The sequence below is a fragment of the Oreochromis aureus genome, linkage group 3 (assembly GCF_013358895.1).
Source record: "Oreochromis aureus strain Israel breed Guangdong linkage group 3, ZZ_aureus, whole genome shotgun sequence".
Lineage (NCBI taxonomy): Eukaryota > Metazoa > Chordata > Actinopteri > Cichliformes > Cichlidae > Oreochromis > Oreochromis aureus.
Window position 1 is genome coordinate 37,063,808 of NC_052944.1, and position 17,475 is coordinate 37,081,282.

At 41.7% G+C, this 17,475-nt stretch overlaps 3 protein-coding genes across 6 annotated transcripts in view; all 3 read right to left on the reverse strand.

Annotated features, from left to right (window-relative positions):
* Positions 1-1,877, reverse strand: part of arhgap36 (Rho GTPase activating protein 36) — a 76,143-nt gene extending 74,266 nt beyond the window's left edge. The window contains exon 1 of the mRNA XM_031757393.2: positions 1,682-1,877. Within this exon, the coding sequence (XP_031613253.1) occupies positions 1,682-1,699 (18 nt within the window). The 5' untranslated portion in view covers positions 1,700-1,877. The remainder of the gene's footprint in view (positions 1-1,681) is intronic.
* Positions 1,878-3,295: 1,418 nt separating this feature from the next.
* LOC116334033 (E3 ubiquitin-protein ligase TRIM39-like) lies at positions 3,296-6,192 on the reverse strand. Its single transcript, XM_031757335.2, has 3 exons — positions 4,762-6,192; positions 3,912-4,092; positions 3,296-3,483 (listed from the first exon to the last, which is right to left on the reverse strand). The coding sequence occupies exons 1-3, from the start codon at positions 6,103-6,105 to the stop codon at positions 3,296-3,298; spliced, it is 1,713 nt and encodes a 570-aa protein (XP_031613195.2). The 5' UTR covers positions 6,106-6,192.
* A 4,081-nt stretch (positions 6,193-10,273) lies between these two features.
* The window catches only part of nhsl2 (NHS-like 2), a 187,398-nt gene continuing 180,196 nt past the window's right edge, over positions 10,274-17,475 (reverse strand). For all 4 annotated transcript variants that reach the window (XM_039610131.1, XM_039610130.1, XM_039610132.1 and 1 more), the window contains one exon: positions 10,274-17,069. In XM_039610131.1, coding sequence (XP_039466065.1) covers positions 16,733-17,069 — 337 coding nt within the window. In that variant the 3' untranslated portion in view covers positions 10,274-16,732. The remainder of the gene's footprint in view (positions 17,070-17,475) is intronic.

Sequence of the window (17,475 nt, forward strand, 5' to 3'; positions counted from 1 at the left end):
CTGGGGGAGGCTGCAAACACTGGGCAGTGCCATTGCCATGCAGGACAGTTGAGCATGGTCTGCCCAATGGTTAAGGGATTGGTGCATGTTCCAATAACATCCGCATGACTGCAAAGACCTGAGGGTAACCCCAGCAAGTCGTCACATATTAAAGAAATGATTGCTTGCGTCACCTGTTAAGTAGTTTTAATGTGTTATTTAGTAAATGCAAGCTGTGAGTGGGAGTCTCCATGGTGATGTTTGCAGATTACATTGTGGTCTGCAGTTAGAGAAGGTGGATGAGTTTAAATACCTGGGGTCAACCACCCAAAGCAACGGACAGTGCACAAGAGAGAGGAAGGAGAGAGCAGGCAGGGTGGAGTGGGTGAAAACGAGTGTCGGGAGTGACTTGTAAGATAGCGGACATATTGGACAAAGGATGCAAAGTATCCAAAATAAGAAGAAGAAGAAGAAGAAGAAGAAGAAGAAGAAGAAGGAGAAGAAGGAAAATGACCTTCTGGGGAATATATGTAGCTCTTTATGCGCTAAATACTTCACTTTGTAAAGCTGCTTGCCAACATTTTCAAGTATCTATTTACTTCTGGACAGGGAGCATACACATACACAGACTATTACATCATCATTATATTAAAGTTATGAGTCATAAAGTCATATTAATGACCTGAAATATGCTAAAAAGTCCATAGTGCTGACCAACTGAGGATGTGAAGGCTTTGATCAGCCAACTGAGACGATAACTAATATCGCTTTAAACCACTGTTATCATAAAACTCTTTGATTTAAACAGCTTCAGAGTGATATTGATGCTGATTGTGCTTTGCTGCTATTAAGTTTCCTTGAACTAAAACACGCTGCTGTGCCATTAATTATCCTAATCTGAACCAAGTCGCACTGCATTACACAGAGTTGTAGCAGGCTGCAGGATGCCTGCAATGACTAAAAATGTTTGTGTTGCACTGTGTGAAAGAAAAATGTAACGACCAGGATGAATGAAATAAAGCACTTTGTACTTAAGCATGCAGCATTGCATAACTGTCTGTTAATAGTAGATAATAAGGTGAACGTACTAGGAAATAGATAATCAACCACTTGATACATGCAGGTAGGTCAAAGTAGACTTTAAAACATTAAAATAACGTCATAAAAGTATTTTGCCTTTACTGTCTGCAGTCAGGATACATGACATATTTTCCTTGTTACACATGCCACTGAGACTGTTTTTTCTTGTAGAACAGATAATGAAGGCTTATCTTAGGCGAAGAGCCAAGGAACAACTGATATAATTATTATTTTTTTAAACCACAGCTATGAAACTGACAGAGGTGGAGACTTCATGCATTTCCAAAATTTTCAGGCCAAGAAAGAAACACTTCACAAATGAATAATTTCACAGGAATGATGGATTTGGGCGTTACTGCAAGGGAGAAATATTTGGGAATGCTGGCAAAACAAGTTCAGTCGAGTTTAATGACAGCGCAATAAAAACACAGATGATAAAGGAGCAGCAGCAGCGGGGGGCATGTGATCGATTAAAAAAAACTAAAAGGCCTTGAACAATGCTCTTTAATCTCTGACTGCACATCTTGCTCCTTTAGAGCTGCACCATGCAAAGAGGAGTTTAAAAGGTGAGTGCCTGCAACAAACACACACACAGTTAAAGAGGTCCATGTGCGTTACCTACCACATAGTAGAAATGCATGTCTGCGTGCACAGGTCGGTCTCATAAGTGCTGGAAGCGTGCAGGTGAGCGGCGTCCATCCAGCAGGGGCATTAGCCAGCAGTGCGCGTCTGTCCCAGGTACAGATACTCCAAACTGGATGCTTCTGAGACCTTCTCCTCTTTCCTTCTGCTCCCTTTCCTCTTTCCCAATGTTTCTCTTTCTCTCTTCCCTCCTGCACTTGACGTTTACTCCTCCCCCTCCTTGTTTTCCTCCGCCCCACATGACTTCAGTCCCTCCCCCCTCTCTTTTTTTGTTTTGGTTCCACTTCCTCTTTTTTTCTTTCCTCGCTTTTCCAGTGTAATTACACCCCCACCCCCCATCCACCACCTTTACATTCTATCTTTCTTTTTTCCAGCATCATTATTTAATTTTCTTTTTCAGATCATGTCTCATTTTTTTCCCAAATGTTTTAACTTTTTTGTAAATGTTATAGTCAGTAAAGCAGAGGGAGAAGTTGCTGTCTCTCTAAGCGTCTCTGTGCTGATTGCAGATTGGTGTCAGTTCTTCCTGTGTGTGTGTGTGTGTGTGTGTGTGTGTGTGTGTGTGTGTGTGTGTGTGTGTGTGTGTGTGTGTGTGTGTGATAGATAACATGGCGTGCTCTCCGCTGTCAGAAACAGGAAGAATGGAGCTCTGTAGTTTGGCCCTGATGAGAGAGCCTTCCCCTCTGTGTGTGTGCACTTGCGAGCCTATCCTTGTGAGGCCCTCACTGACTGCTGTGGGACACCTTCAAAGGCCCATTGGCTTGTTTTTAGGATTTAGTTGTATGTGTGTGTGTGTGTGCTGGGGGGGTCCTTTCACCTCCGTCATTCACCTCCTACATCATTCCCTCTCTCACCTGGACACCGCTCGTAACACTGTGACAATCATGTTATTTGATTTCTCCAGATGCTGGAGAACTCAGGAGTGGACCATCACCTCACTACATGGATACTGGAGTACCTCAATGACCGACCACAGTATAGAGAACTCAGGGCTGTGTGTCGGACAGGGTCAGACTCCACAAGAAAAAGTTTGCAGTTGAACAAACACACACATCCACACATGTGCAATAAAATTAAGTGTATTTTTTTTCTGACAATGTAGTATTTTATTATATTGTATGTAGTATGTTATTCTTTTTATCTTGTCCTATTCCGTTGTTTTTCTTACATTTTGCTGCTATATATTTGCACTGTCTACTTTCACAGCACAACAATTTTCCCACATGTGGGACTAATAAAGGTTTATCTATCTATGTATATATTAAAAACACAGTTTTAGAAAGTAAAAGAGAGTATTTCTCTCTATTTGAATCAAAAAGGGAAAATGTTCTGAAATCAAATCTAATTGAAGTAGAATTACATAAAGATTCTAGATTCTTTATTTGTCACATGCATAGTCATACGAGTACAATACAAAGTGAAATGTGTCTTGAACTGCTCCTTTGACTGTGCAAAAAAAGACATTATATACAATAAGTAAATTAAATAAAAAAAATTGAAATTTTAAATTAAAAATCTGAAAATGTACATTGTGCGAGTGGAATGTTAAAGTGTCTTGTGCCATGTTAGCACAGCAATGTATTGACAGATTGATCTATTTCCAGCAGGGTAAACACGTGAAGGACGGCGCCCGCTCCACTGAAGCTCCGTTGATGATAAGGAGCTTGTAGACTTGGTGCTTACTCCTTCTGAAGTCCACCACCAGCTCCTTGGTCTTGCAGATCTTCAGCTGTTGCCCTGACACCACGATGCCAGGTTCTTCACCTCGTCCATGTAGGCCGCCTCACAACAATATGGCTCCCCTCATGGCAGACATGTATGCAACATGCTACCGACACCAACTTTATTTGTTTTTTATTCTAGTGTTAACGAGTGTGGCACGCAAGACCGAAGCGCGGCATGAGAGGCAGGCTACATGCTAAACTAAAGGCTAGAGCCACATGACCACACGACCACCACACCCTGGATCCACACCTGGAGCCAATCAAGCTGGCTGCATATAAGACCAGCACACACAACTAACCTTCGCCAGATTGTTTGCTAACCAGTTCATTCCACAGATACTTTACTCCTCTGCTATTTGAAATACTCTGCACATAAGGATGCTGGCCTCACCTGTTTTCACCTAAGCTGCAGCTCCTTCATGGCACCATTTTCACTCCCACCTGCCTGCCTCCCCTACCTCCTCTGGATCTCTGGACCATTCTCACCTTCAAACTCCACAGTGTCGCTTCCCCCCTCCCGTGTGCCTTTGTCTGCAACCAATTCCACTGCCCACCAGCTCACAAACTCCTGTTTTCCCCGGTCCCCCATGCTCCTAGCTTTTAGACTCCAGAAGACCGAAGGCAGGATGTAGGACCCAAATGCAGGACTCGGAGACTGAATGATAAACTAAAGGCAGAAACTTTAACATGAAATACAAGAAAGCTAAATTAGAAACACAAACACGAAACTCAAACTAGAAAACTGGGAAACTAGAAACACGGAGGAAAAATGCAGCACGGTGAGGGTACGATGCGACAACAGTGATGAACCGTGATGACCTCAAAGATTAATAATAATACAAAACACAAAACACTGGATCACCGAAACTGGACCGTGACACAACTAGTTTATTTTATTACACCAGTTTGATTTTTAAACATGATTCATTATTTCGACAATATATTTATTGTTCTAATAAACAGACAAGAAGACAACGACAAACTGCTCCTCCCATTCAACACATGTCAGTCCATATCCCAGCAAACTAAATCATCTCCATTTACACACATCAAGTAGAAACATGAATCACTTGTAATGATTACAGATCTGATAGAATTTCAAATCTAGTTTGGGGAGTCAGTGAGAAACAGTGAAATAATTTTCCGTGTGCAAAGGTGGACAGCAGAAAGAGAAAGAAACAGTGAGAACTAAAAGAGAAAGAGCTTTGGAACAACGAGGCAGCAGGAGGACAGCTGCAGTTTAACAGCTTCAATTCACTGACAAGAAACAACATTAGAAATATCATCATCCTCAACTGATCTGCTCCACTGACACTGACACCTTCAACGGACACACCTTCACTTTACCAGCCACAGTTTCAACATATGGAAACATCCTGTGAGTGAAAGTGTGTGTGAAGGTGTGTATGTGTGTGTTAGTATCAGGATCAGAGAACGACAGCTGTCCTCTGTTACAGTCCAGATTCACTCTGATCCTCCGGGGCTTCTTTTCTACTGAGAGATCAGTTTCTGCTGATGGAGACGATGCTGAGTATTCACCTCGATAGAACCAAATTATCCATAATCCAGAGTCTATGTCTCCCTTCCTCTCCACAGACTCTTCTGACACACCCAGTATCCACCCTGTGCTCTCTCCAACCTCAACATCCCAGCTGTGAGTCCCTGAGTTAAAGCCTTCCGAGCCCAGGACAGAGCAGGAATAATCAAACCTCTCTGGATTGTCAGGAAGCTGCTGCCTCTCTTCTTCTCGTCTCACACTGGTCAGATCTTCAGACAGGATGAGTTCTGGATGAGCAGTGTTTGGGTCCAGAATGAGAGGAGTGTAGGAGACCACGTCCTTCATGTTTTTCCAGATGTTGAAGGTCAGGTTGCCCAGGTGTTTGGCCTGGTCTATCAGAGCTCCTGGGGGCAGCTGTGGATCATCCAGCAGGGGGCAGTGCTGGACTCTTTCCACTGCAGCCTTGTAGTTGTGCAGAAATGAGGCGTCTTCAGCTCTCAGCTCCTCCTCTGTGGCTCTGACTGTGTCTGAAAAACCTGCTATCTCTCTGCTCAGAGCCTCCATCTTCTCCTTTATCATCCCACTCTTCTGCTCCTCTTCCTCCCTCAGTGCAGCCAGCCTGGCCTCCTCTTCCTCTGCTAGAAACTGGTGAAGCTTCTTAAACTGCTCGTTAATCTGCGTCTCTGTGTGTCGGGCCTGGACCTTAATGTGTTCTGCTGTTTTATCAAACTTCACTTGAACTTCTTCACAAACCTTTAACTTCTTCTTTAAGGGCTCCAGAGTTTCCTGAAGTTCCTTCTTGTGTTGTCGTGCAGCTTCATCGATGGGTCTGAATCTGTGGTTGGTGTGTTTTTCTGAGTCTCTGCAGACGACACACACTGGCTGCTGATGGTCCAGACAGAAGAGTTTGAGTTTCTCAGAGTGCAGACTGCAGAGAGCCTCTGAAGCTCTCCGATCTCTCTCCTGTAAGAACGACTCACACAGGTTCTTTAAAGCTCGGTTTAAAGGTGGATCATACACTGATATTTTCTTACAAATTGGACACTCGTGTGTTGGTCTCTCTCTCCACCATCTCTTCAGGCAGTCTTTACAGAAGCTGTGGCTACATGACAGAAGAACAGGATCTCTGAAGACCTCCTGACAGACCGGACAGCAGAGATCCTCCTCTGATCTGGAAACCATTGAGTCTGTGAGTGAAGCTGAAAAGAGATAGGAAGTACAGTCGGTCCTGGCTCCCCTCCCTCCTCTACTACCTTCACTGAAACTTCCTTTCAGTCGTGTTTTTGCTCAGACTCACATTCAGTGTGTGGAGCGTCAGCAGCTTGAGGCAGCAGTGTTGGAGTTTTCCACTTTTCTCTCCTGTAGCTGGACTCACTCAGAGGAAGCTGCTCAGTCCATACTCAGTCTGATCCTCTGTGCTTCTCTCTTTGCTGAGGAAGAAAAACAACCTGTTTCCTAGTTCGCTTCACGCGAGTTAGGTAAGGAGAAAAATGTTGCGTCACTTGCTTCATTCCAGATGTCAAATGCCATCCTGCCATTTGCTCAAAAGGCTGTAAAAAAAAAGTTGTCATGGGCTGACAGTCCTCGCAGGGGTGACCTGCCATGTTTATGTATCGTGTTGATGTCCCTTGTTCCCCCTTTTACTGGTGTGTGTGTGTGTGTGTGTGTGTGTGTGTGTGTGTGTGTGTGTGTGTGCAGAAAGTGACCACACAAGGCAGAGCAGGGGGGGGGTGTAATTAGGTTGGAGTACACTGTTATGAGTAATCACTTTACCGTGCCAGCTTAACACACAGGACTTCCATTCATTTATTAGCCTAAACTTAAACCCAGTCTTCATCCTAAAAGAGATTTATATTCTTGGGTTGTTGCTGCGTGTCTCCAGATGTGATCACAGTAGTTTAAAGGTCATGACATTTTCAGATCTTTTTATGTACGCCACTTTGTTTCCAATCACAGCTCCTCTAGTCCACATGTTCAAGTGTTCCTGGGAAGATACTGAAACCCCAAATTAATTGTGTCAGTGACAGATTAGAAAGGTGTGAAAGTGCAGAATGAGGCCCTGTATGGATGTGAATGTGACATGTATTTATAGAAAATGTAGATTCCTTTTAACATTTAATTAATAATGTAAGGTTTTTATTTCTGATCAATAAGGCCATTGCCCATTCTTCATTTGTACTTGATTATTTGATCATTCACAAGTCTGCTACCTCATACAAACTGTCAAGCACAGTGGAGAGAATCACTGGGAATCACTGAGTGGACCATGAACTCCTCCGTATACAAAAGTATTCTAGAGTCAAATGTGAGGCCACCTGTCTGACAGCTAATGGTCGGTATAAATCACCGAAACCTCAGTGAATTGAAGCAATAGTTTTAAAAAGTGGGTCAAAATTCAGTCACAATAATATGAGAGAACGATGAAGCCATGCAGAAAATAATTAATTCAAGTTATTGCTGATAAATATGGTTCTACAAGATACTGAATCATGAGGTGGATTTAGTTTTTCGTCCTCCCTTTAAATACCGACTGAGCGTGATTGTATGTCTGTTAAAACAAGTTGATTAATTACACATATTACATTAAGCTCACAGGCCCCAGAATTTCTGCCTGTTTCAAAGATTTTGATATATTGTTTTTCAGCAGTGACAGTTAGTTAGACTGAAATATATTCATCACTCTTATTTTCATGCAAATCTTTTCATGCAAAGAATATCTATAAATGTACTGATGCACAGCTGTTCCCATTGATTTCTTTTAAATACAATTAATAATACAATTTAATTACATAAACTAAGAGAGAATTAGATTTTTGCTGCTTTATTCTTTAAATTTGAGCTTTAAACACGAGGGCAGCTTAGAACTGTAGACTGCACTTACCTGGTTTAGCCACTAGATGGCTCTAGACTGCAACAAGTGAACAGCAGTGCTACAATGGGGAGTGTGCCTAAATTGGAAGGTTGCTGTTAAGTTTTCATCGGTATGAACCAGCCGTGACTGCCCATTTGAATCTGCACAGGAACATTTCCACTTGTTGGAACACTTGTACTTTTCTTAGGACAACTAATGTCAGCCACTGGTCTTAATTTTAATCCTTTAAACGAGTCATGAAGCTCCTAGACCCTAAAGGAAATGCCCATGCAATATTTAGACTCTAATTGGTTCTTACAAAGATAGCAATATCAGCCGCAGAGGAAGGTAATTAGGCAAGTTTGCCTTTGGAGTGAACACTGCCTCTCGGAGTGGAGCTAATTATGAAAACAACCTGCAGCTACAACATCTTTCACATCCTCGATGGAAACTCAAGTTAAGACTCACCCCAGGCTACAAACCTGCGTGCTGAACGAAAAAGCATCTGAGGCGCTGATCGAGATTTACATGTCAAAGGAAGGAGTCAGTCAAAAATCCTCCAAATCAGCTTCAAAGATTATAAATCTTTGATCAACATATTAAAGAGTGTTAAGGGTTTTTTTTTTCTCCCCTTTTCATCAACAGACAATTAATCACAATTAATTTGCTGTTGCTCTTTTTTCTCTAGGATCCAACAGGATTTATCAGTTTGGTTTTAATCAATTGCTCTGAAACCAAAAGTCTGTCAGCTCTGTCTGATTTTAACATGTAAACTTTTGTAACTGTCACTACTTTCTTACAGGTGCTTTTTAAAGACTAAAATTCTGGGCTTGTTTTCTGGTCAGATGTACCTGCAGAGAAGCTGAAAATCAAAATGGCTTTACAAGATGATGAAAACTTTCATTTTGATGCTTTCCTACACTTCAGTGGATTCAGTGTCCATGACCCAAGCTAACCTAAATGATAAAGGCAGCAATAAGATTGCAGTTTATTTTAAAATCTAAATTAAAAAAATGTAACTTCTAAAATATTTTGAAAAGTGATGTCAGCATACAACCATCCCATTTTTCTTCCACCAAGAATTTTTAGTTACAACTATTGCACAACCAATCTGTAAAGAAAGGCGTCCTCTTTTATTTTGAAGGACTGTCTCAAAAATACTACCTTTTCTCTATAAAATCATGATGTACTGTTAGCTGCAGTCCTCCTGATAATAAGGAATAGTTCAGTGTAGAAGTAACAAATCTATTCATTTCTTTTTTAGTATCACTCCAGGACAGGATTTTTCTAATATTGTCAATATAAAAATTTAAAAGAAGGCAAGCCTAGAGATTTAGTTGAACATGACTCTGAGGTTTGTCCTATTAGCACAGAGGACAAGGTAATGTCATCTGGGATAAGAAGCAGAAGATTGTGTGGATTATTTCGGACTTTGTCAGAGTTTAGGTTTATTTTCCTTTGGTTCGATGACAGCTGGAGAGAAATTCTTTTTGGTGTCACATCAGGATGTGCAACCTGACAAACATGTGGAGCTACATGCTATGTTGACAAAGGAGCAGTCGAATGTAGCCTTTTTTGTTTTTTAATTAATTAGCATTTTGAGGCCTTATTTTTTGTTAAATTTTAGTTTTGGTTACTTTTTTCCGTTAATTGTATTAGTTACCAAAGTGTTTCCATCTATTTCATCCTTCTGTTTCCACTCTGTTAGTTTCACTCATGTTTGTCTGTCTTTGTTTCAGTTATGGTTATTATACATTTCTTGTTTTACTTTCACATTTATTTATCACTTTTGTGTCTCGTTTGCTTTTATTTACCCTCCTGTTTCTATTTTCCAACAGGCCTCCTTCTTCGTAGCCTGATTTTGAGTTCTGCATTTGTGTCATAATTCAGAGTATCATAAACCAGCTGATTTTTGTCTTCAGAGCAAGTACACACGACCACAGGAACTCCATAGTTTTTAGTTCAGTTTACCATTTTATACTGTATTTTCATGATGTATAGGTATGTAGAGGTACTTCATGCCTTCCTTTTCCTTTTAAATAAATGGCCGTCCATATTGTATTTACCAATATATACAGAATGAACAGAATATGGGGAAAATAAAGGCACAACCAGGGCCTTAATGATAATGATTACCTATTAACATTTATATATTTTTAAATGTGTAAAAATCAAATCAAGTTTACGGGTTTCTAAATCAGTAAGAAGCAAAAATCTAGTCTGTTCTAATATAATTAAAAGTGTCCTGTTATGTAAGAAGGTTATTTTCTCCCTAAAACAGCTTCTGCTTCATAAACACACATAGTAATTAAATACCCGATATAAGTAGCTAATGATTAAACTTTGGATCAGAAGGCTGTATTTCCCATGCAGTGCTTCACTGTGTAGACAGAAACAGCCAATTAACAAAAGAGCTGGGGCTCCAGCAGACACAGCTCAGAGATATGAGAGTGTAACCTTGAAGGCTACAGCAGGAGGGAAAGCATACAAACAACACAGTTTTTTTTTTAAGCAAGAAAAATAATTTATTTATAATGATTTCATAATAATTTCATCACATTGGCATTGCAGAGCTGCAGAAGGAAGCGTTTGTGTGAGACGCCACCTCGCAGCAACAGATTACACCATTGGATGGGGCAAGAAAACAGGGGTTATTCAATACATACATGGAATATTCCTTTAAATATGTATTTTTCAACGAGGAATAACAAAAATAGAATAATTCCAATATCTCTGTCTGTCTCTCTTTCTCTAGGTCTCTCTAATTATCATCTCTGTGTCTTTATAAGCTGCCTGTACAGCCCCCAATACTGGGGTTTAAATTGGGTTTGAGGGGGTTGTTTATCTCACTTTGCTTGGGGAGTAAAGAGGATGGAGTTTATCAGTGATGGACTTTATGGGCTGTTTGTCCACTGCAAAGTACAAAAACACAGTAAACCTCACCCATCTGTCACTCCTGAAGCAAACACAACAAAGTCTTTTGGCCCAAATCTGCAGCCACAGCATCTATTTCTTATTGTTACTGTCAATCGCTTGCTCATAAAGCCGAGACTGTTCAAAAATAGAACAAAGTCCTGATATTTTTATGTGATAAGTAGCTTAATATATATCTCAAAGAGGTAGCAGCAAAGTGTTTTTTTCTACCCACTGTAAAGTATAAAGCATTTATTTATTAATTTGTTGACAATATTGGGATTGTAAACTCACACTGCTGTTGATTTTTTCTTAAAAAGATGTCTCTGTATGTACAGCTGAGCTCTGATTGTATCTTTAAGACCTTAACCTCTCTGCTAAGCAATACTTTTGATCCATTTCCAGATCCATTTACTTTGAAGGCTAACAACCACACTGACTATTGACTAGGTGTCTAAATGATGTGACTCAAAATCTTATACTTATGTTTTACAAAACATGGACATTAATGTCAGAAAAATGAAGGTGATGCAGAAGTGCCTTAATCCTGCATTATATCTGAAGGCCACCAGAGGGCGATAGCTGCGATTGTTAAAAAAAAACCTCTTGGTCCTATAGAAGTCTATGGGATATCGGCTCAGTCTTGAGCTCTGTAAACACACTGAGTTTATGAGCTCAGTCACTCATTTTCAGTCAAGAGGTCTCACAATGACTATTCACATATTATCGGCAGTTATCTCAGTACGCCAGTGAGTTTATTAGGATATATTTTTAATTTTTCATTGTCTGGTTTATGTGGCAGATATCTGATGGGTTCCCAGACAACGAATAAAAAATGGATGTAGCTGATGTGAAATCACCCGTTGGATTTTGAAGGCTTTAAGCTAGCATTTGATCACTATCAGCTAAGATATCAGCTAGCTAGCCTGGTTAAGTTGTAATTGTGAACTAGAGGGCAATGCACAGACACAGATATATACTCGATAAATAGTGCAAATATAATAGACAAATAAAATACTATAATTGCAGTTACGAAACGTGTTGAACTAACATCAAGCCTCAAGTGGCCGTTAGAGGAACTGCAGTTTTTACCACTTCTGCTTGGCTTCATTTTTCAGTGCTGGATTTCACTTGATGGGAGATGGGATTAAAGCATTAAACGGAGGAGGGGGGAAGCAGCGATGACAGAAATGGGTTTTGGTTTTCAGGGTTTTTTCAGAATTATAATTATTATACAAATTATATTTCTTAGTCCTGCAGATGAGTTGCGGTCAACTTTGTGCTGGAGGGGATTGTGTTATTTGTTTGTTCTGGTCTGGCTCCGCTCTCACTGGTAGCAGCTGTACTCATAAAGTACTTAACAAATTAATGTCATCAAATTTTATTATTTTGTAGCTTATTTGGATAAAGTGTGATCTTTCCTTTTGCCTATGAGGAAATTATCCTTGCCTGAACTCCCGCTCTCTCAACTTAACTTCCAAATTTTCTCTGCTGCTTTTTATTTACGTTTCCTAGCAACTGATTCCTGTTTGGCTGCTCGATATCTGCAGAGGCCTGAAATGTAAAAATTAAACCAAAGTAATTAGCGAGCCATTGCAGCGCCTTCCTCCTTCCTTTCTTGCTTTCTTGTACCTTTTATCAACGCGCAGGGAGGCAAAAAGGAAAAAAAAACAACAGAGGTTGAGAGAAGAAAAAGCTTTTAGTGCGATTGCTTCTCTGACTCACGGGACAGCTGAGAAGGAAGAGAGAGAGAGAGGAGGTGAAGGGAAAGATGATAGACTGCGTTATGAATTTCAGCGTGGTAATCCCCACATTCAGCAGAGTCTAACCTCGGCTCTGCACACTCATTTTCCCTCCTTCCTATCTTCCTTATTCTCCTCCTGAAGGAGGGATAATGCTTTAGATATTCCATATATTCCTCCTGTCATCTCTCTTTCACACTTCATAAAAAAATGTCATTTTCAAAACAGTATGTTGCCAATATATTTTAGAGAATTTCTTCGAGGCGTAGCTGCTGTGTAGGCAGAACCACCACCACCATCTTGCACTGACAACTAATATATTGCACCCTTAGTAGCTTTTCAGAATCACAGAAAAGTTGGCTGTTCTGTCCCAGCAGGACCTTTTAGCCCCACACTTTGAAGATTAACTGAATTAACGAGATTATTTCAGCTTCTGAAGGAACTCCTGTCTCCAAGAAACATTTACAAAACCTGCAAAAAATCAGGTTTTTCTTAATAGTAAATGGCTAGATCCCCACATAAGGGATAACACTTTTTTTTTTCTTACCAGTGCACCCATGTGTTCCTGTTTGTTTTTATCTCTCTTTCCTCCCCGATTAAAGAGAATCTGCTGTCTGCCTACATAAAAAGTCAAAAACACACTTTTTTTGATCCTCAACACACACCGTAAGTGAACACCCTGTTCGACAGCCTGGCGCTTTTTTAGATGAAAGTACGTCTCTCTTCACACCACATGTTACAGTGCTGGAACAACACATCCTTTTGCTCCTAACGCTGTACTTGTATCTTCCTAGTCGGCTCCCGCCCCGCTGGGTTTAGCACAGAAACAATCTTCGCAGGGTTTTTTTTGTTTGTTTTTATCCATCTATTGGCCCTCGCTTCTTCTTAACAACCCAGTTCACTTATCCTATGTCTGCGACTTATATGCTCTGAGGCAAATGAGTCTTCACAGCCACACTCTGCCTGTATGTGAATGCAGATTTGGGCAATTGTTTGCCAGATTACATGGAACTGCTCCCTTTTACACATGCACTATAGTGCAATTTTGGCAAGATTTACCCAAAAAAGTTACATTGGGGTGTGTATGTACTTCCAAGGCAGCTGAAATAAGAAATAAAATCAAAAGAAAATGTAAAAAAAACCCAAAAAACACAGTAGGCGCTGCAGCAACACGCCTATAATTCAGTATACAAGGCAAACAAACACAGAGTTTTATAGGTTTATCTTTTTTCATTCACTAAATATTTAAAACAAGCGTCACTTGACTAGTCATCATAAATGGTGATAATTTATGCTTTTTTTTTCAGGATGATGGAATACCTGAAGGACTGCTGTAGGGAAGAGAGATGTATCTCAAGTTTTTTTCTCTGTGGGTCCTCTTTTTCCGTCCACCAGGGGGAGCTCTGACTCAATAGCACCGAGAAATAAGTTTGCCAACTGGGAGTCAGGAGATGAAAGGTTCCCCTCCTCCATTTTTCGCAGTCCATCCATGCAGCGGGTTAGTCAAGTGTCAGAGCTGAACCACCGCTGATCAGAGTCAACTAGGCTGTCCACACAGGCATGGACAAACTGATCGGTGGGTCCATGGATCAAAGACCGTGGGGCATTTTGTCCGGTCCCAAAAGTCAAGGTCCTTAATGAAAAATAAAAACCCCCGAAAAAAAACCCACACTCAAACTTTTCCTGTTTCCGTGTAAGTACACAGATCCCAACCATTCATTCATTTGTTCATTCATCCATGGCAATTCCATGTTACATGGATACTAAAAGGAGAGAAAACAAATGATAAAAACTCGAGAGAAAGAAGGCAGAAGATAAGCGCTGATAGAAAATGCTTTTTGCACGCTCAAACTAAAAACAGCATCTATTTTCTTTAACAGTCATTCATTGACATTCATCCGGTGTCGCGTCTTCTGCTGAGCTCAGATGCATAGACTGAATGCAGAGAGAGGTGGAGAGGCGGAGGAGGGAGAGAGAGAAAAGAGATGGGAGAGGCGGGAAGGCGGCGATGGAAGATGATGGGGAGAAGGTTAAAAGAGAAGGGAAGAAGGGCAGTGAAAGATGGAGGGAGGGCGAGAGAAAGGTGAAAGAGAGGTGCTGCTACTGAGAGTGAGAGAGGATGAACACGCAGGGGAAGAAAAAGAGAGAGTGCGTGCTATGTGCCAGAAAAGAGGTTAGAGCAGAGAAAAAGAGAGACAGATGGAGTGTGTGCTCCAGCAGTGATGAAAAAAGGAGGAGAACAGTGAGTGGTGAGGAGGAAGAGGAGGAGGAGGAGGAAGGTGGCGCAGACGTCACCTCCTCTCTGTGACCAAAGAGACGGCGGAGGAGGAGGAGGTGGAGGAGGGTGAAAAAAAAACCGGAAAGTCTTTCACACCACGTCACTCCACAACACCACGGACGGACACACAGAGGGGAATTTGATTCTCATCCATCCTCCCGGTTCTCAGGCTAAAACCTGGGCATCCAAGAATTCCAAACTCGTACAGACGTTCTGGAATGTTTACGTTCCTATACCCATACACTGATTTCTGAAACCCTCTTTGTTCTGGAATCTTTATGTGACAATGTTGAGGTCACTTCAATCCTAATCCTTAATAAAAAAGGAAGGTGGGAGGGTGTTGTGATAATTTGCACGCACACACACACACAAAAATGTGTGACATGAAAAATGTAAATGCACACATACATGCACTCACCCCGTCTGTCTTTTCCCTCCCCTTGCTTTGTTCTTGGCACTTTCCTCTTTTGCAAACACACACACATGCACACACACACACACCTTTAGGTCCCCTCTGGTCTGTTTGTAGTTTTTAACAGTCCTTTGGTCCCAACACCAGAGACCAAAATGAATAAAAACCCTGTTTAATAAGCAGGCCTGCTTCATGCTCTCCGTACAGAAACTCCACAGGCATGACATCCTCCGCACACTCTTTGTATGAACACACACACACTTGTGTGTAGATTGGTCTTCTTTTTTTCTCCATGTTTTGTTTGTTTGTCTTCAGTAACATTTTGCTTGGCAGTCTTTGCGCGTGTGTGTGTTTGAGTGTGTGTATTCCCTTCACTGCGTGGGCAGTTTGTAGTCCAATCTTCTTGCTGCTTTGTACACTATTTATAGTCTTTGTGTCTGCGGATGATAGCTGTTGATAGATGCGTTACATTTATCTTTGTACATGATACATTACAGTATGATCCAATTTAACATGTACAGTATATGGCCACTGGGTATGTTTAAGAAAAAATATATGCAAAAAGAACAAAAAAAATAAAGCATCCAAAGAAAGAGCGAAAAGATAGTAACAGATGAGGGAACAGGTAGCGGTGCAGCGTTTGCGCCGTGTAAACGACCTGCGACACCAATAAGGGGGGAAAAAGTGCTTATGTTCCAAGAATGTGGTCCGTTTGCCGAGCGCCTTTGTGGAATGTTTTGTGAAGGTCCGTGTTCGTGTTGACAGCACGAGCGATAACACGTGTGGTATGCTCATGCCTCATCTTTGGTGGCAAAAAGCGTGCCCCCGCCTTGTGGTTTCTCTTCGTAAATCCTGCTCTTTTATATTCTGTCTGTCTGGAGCTGAGAGGGCTGCTGTGGTGTCGCATTCACCGTGGAGAGAAGACGGAACCACAAGGTCCAAGGTTTGGGAATATTTCCTGTCTCAGTGGTCCACAGGTGATGGACCTGTAGCGCTGCTAGCTCAAGGGGTTTGGTAGAATCGAGGGTAAATTGTGTTAAAGTCTTGTATCTTAAGTGTTTTTATTCCATTTGTTTCCTGGATTGATCAGATTCCTCTTTAGGGGGGATTAATATGGTCACAGGTTCAGATACACTCCCCCGTAGTCATCAGGGTTTTTTGTTGTATTCATCTGGAAGAAGCCCAGGAGTAAAGATACCTGCTGTGTATCTTTACATTCCCAGTGTCTGCTCCACCCACCTAGCCTCCACACTGAACAAATTCCCAATGAGGAAAAGATAGTGCAGTGCAGTTTAGAAGCATGACCTCAAAGCCTCCACCTTTCATTGACTATATTGTGAGAACCTACTTTTCTCTCCGTTGATGTCTTGCTTTCCTAGAGGGGCCGGTTTGACTCGGAACAACAGTGCTCCAACCGTGGGAGGGACCATTTTGTCCAAAAGTGTGCTCCAATTTGATTGGACAGTGCAAATGGTCAATCAGTAGTTGGAGCGATCTGGTTGGACATGTTTGTCAAATGGCCCCGTCCCCCATAGGGTGGCAGGCCGTGGAATTGGTTGGTAGCTTTGTCGACAGCAAACAGACCTGGTTTACATCTGCGTAGACGCTTCAGTTCACTGATCGCTGGGTTTGTCGTTCCCAGCCGTTGTCTCTCCTCCCTCGGCATTCGACGCCGTGTTGGCTGAAAACTCCGTGACGCGTCGGGCCAGGGGGTTTGTGCTTTTTAGAAGCTCCATGGCAGAGACTCTGGCTCCTCCGCTGGAAGACTTGTTGCCTTTCTTCTGAAGGAGGGCCATGAAGTTCTCATTGCGGGAGCTCGACCTCTGGCTGCCCAAGGTCAGATTTCGGAGGTCGCTACCGCTGGTGCTGTGCTTCACCGGTGACACCAAGCTCTGGCGACTGCCGAAGGAATCGGAAGGCTCCTTGCGACCCAGGACCTTTCGTTTGGACCTGGAGGAGAGAGAGAAGATCATCAAAACTGTGCAGCTGTTTCACTTCATCGGATTTACTACTCGTGTGTGATGAGTCACACTTTAGTTGACATTTGTTTCTCGAGAATAGAAAAACTAAAATTTGTAACTACAGAAGGGACTCCATTCTTTCTTGTATGAGATGAAAACACTGATTACTGATCTTCCATTTCCCCATCCTCACTTATTCTTCAGTGCCTTTCAAGCTATTTTCAGCATCATGCAAGGTAAAAATCACGAACACTTGTTGCTTAGTGACTAGACTTCTTGTCCGTTTCTGTGTGTACTCGTATCCACGTACGTGTATGTGTGAGAGAGAGAGGGACGCTGGAAGGAAAAAAAAAAAGGACGAAATGAGAGCCAGCGGTCGTGCAGCAAACCCACTT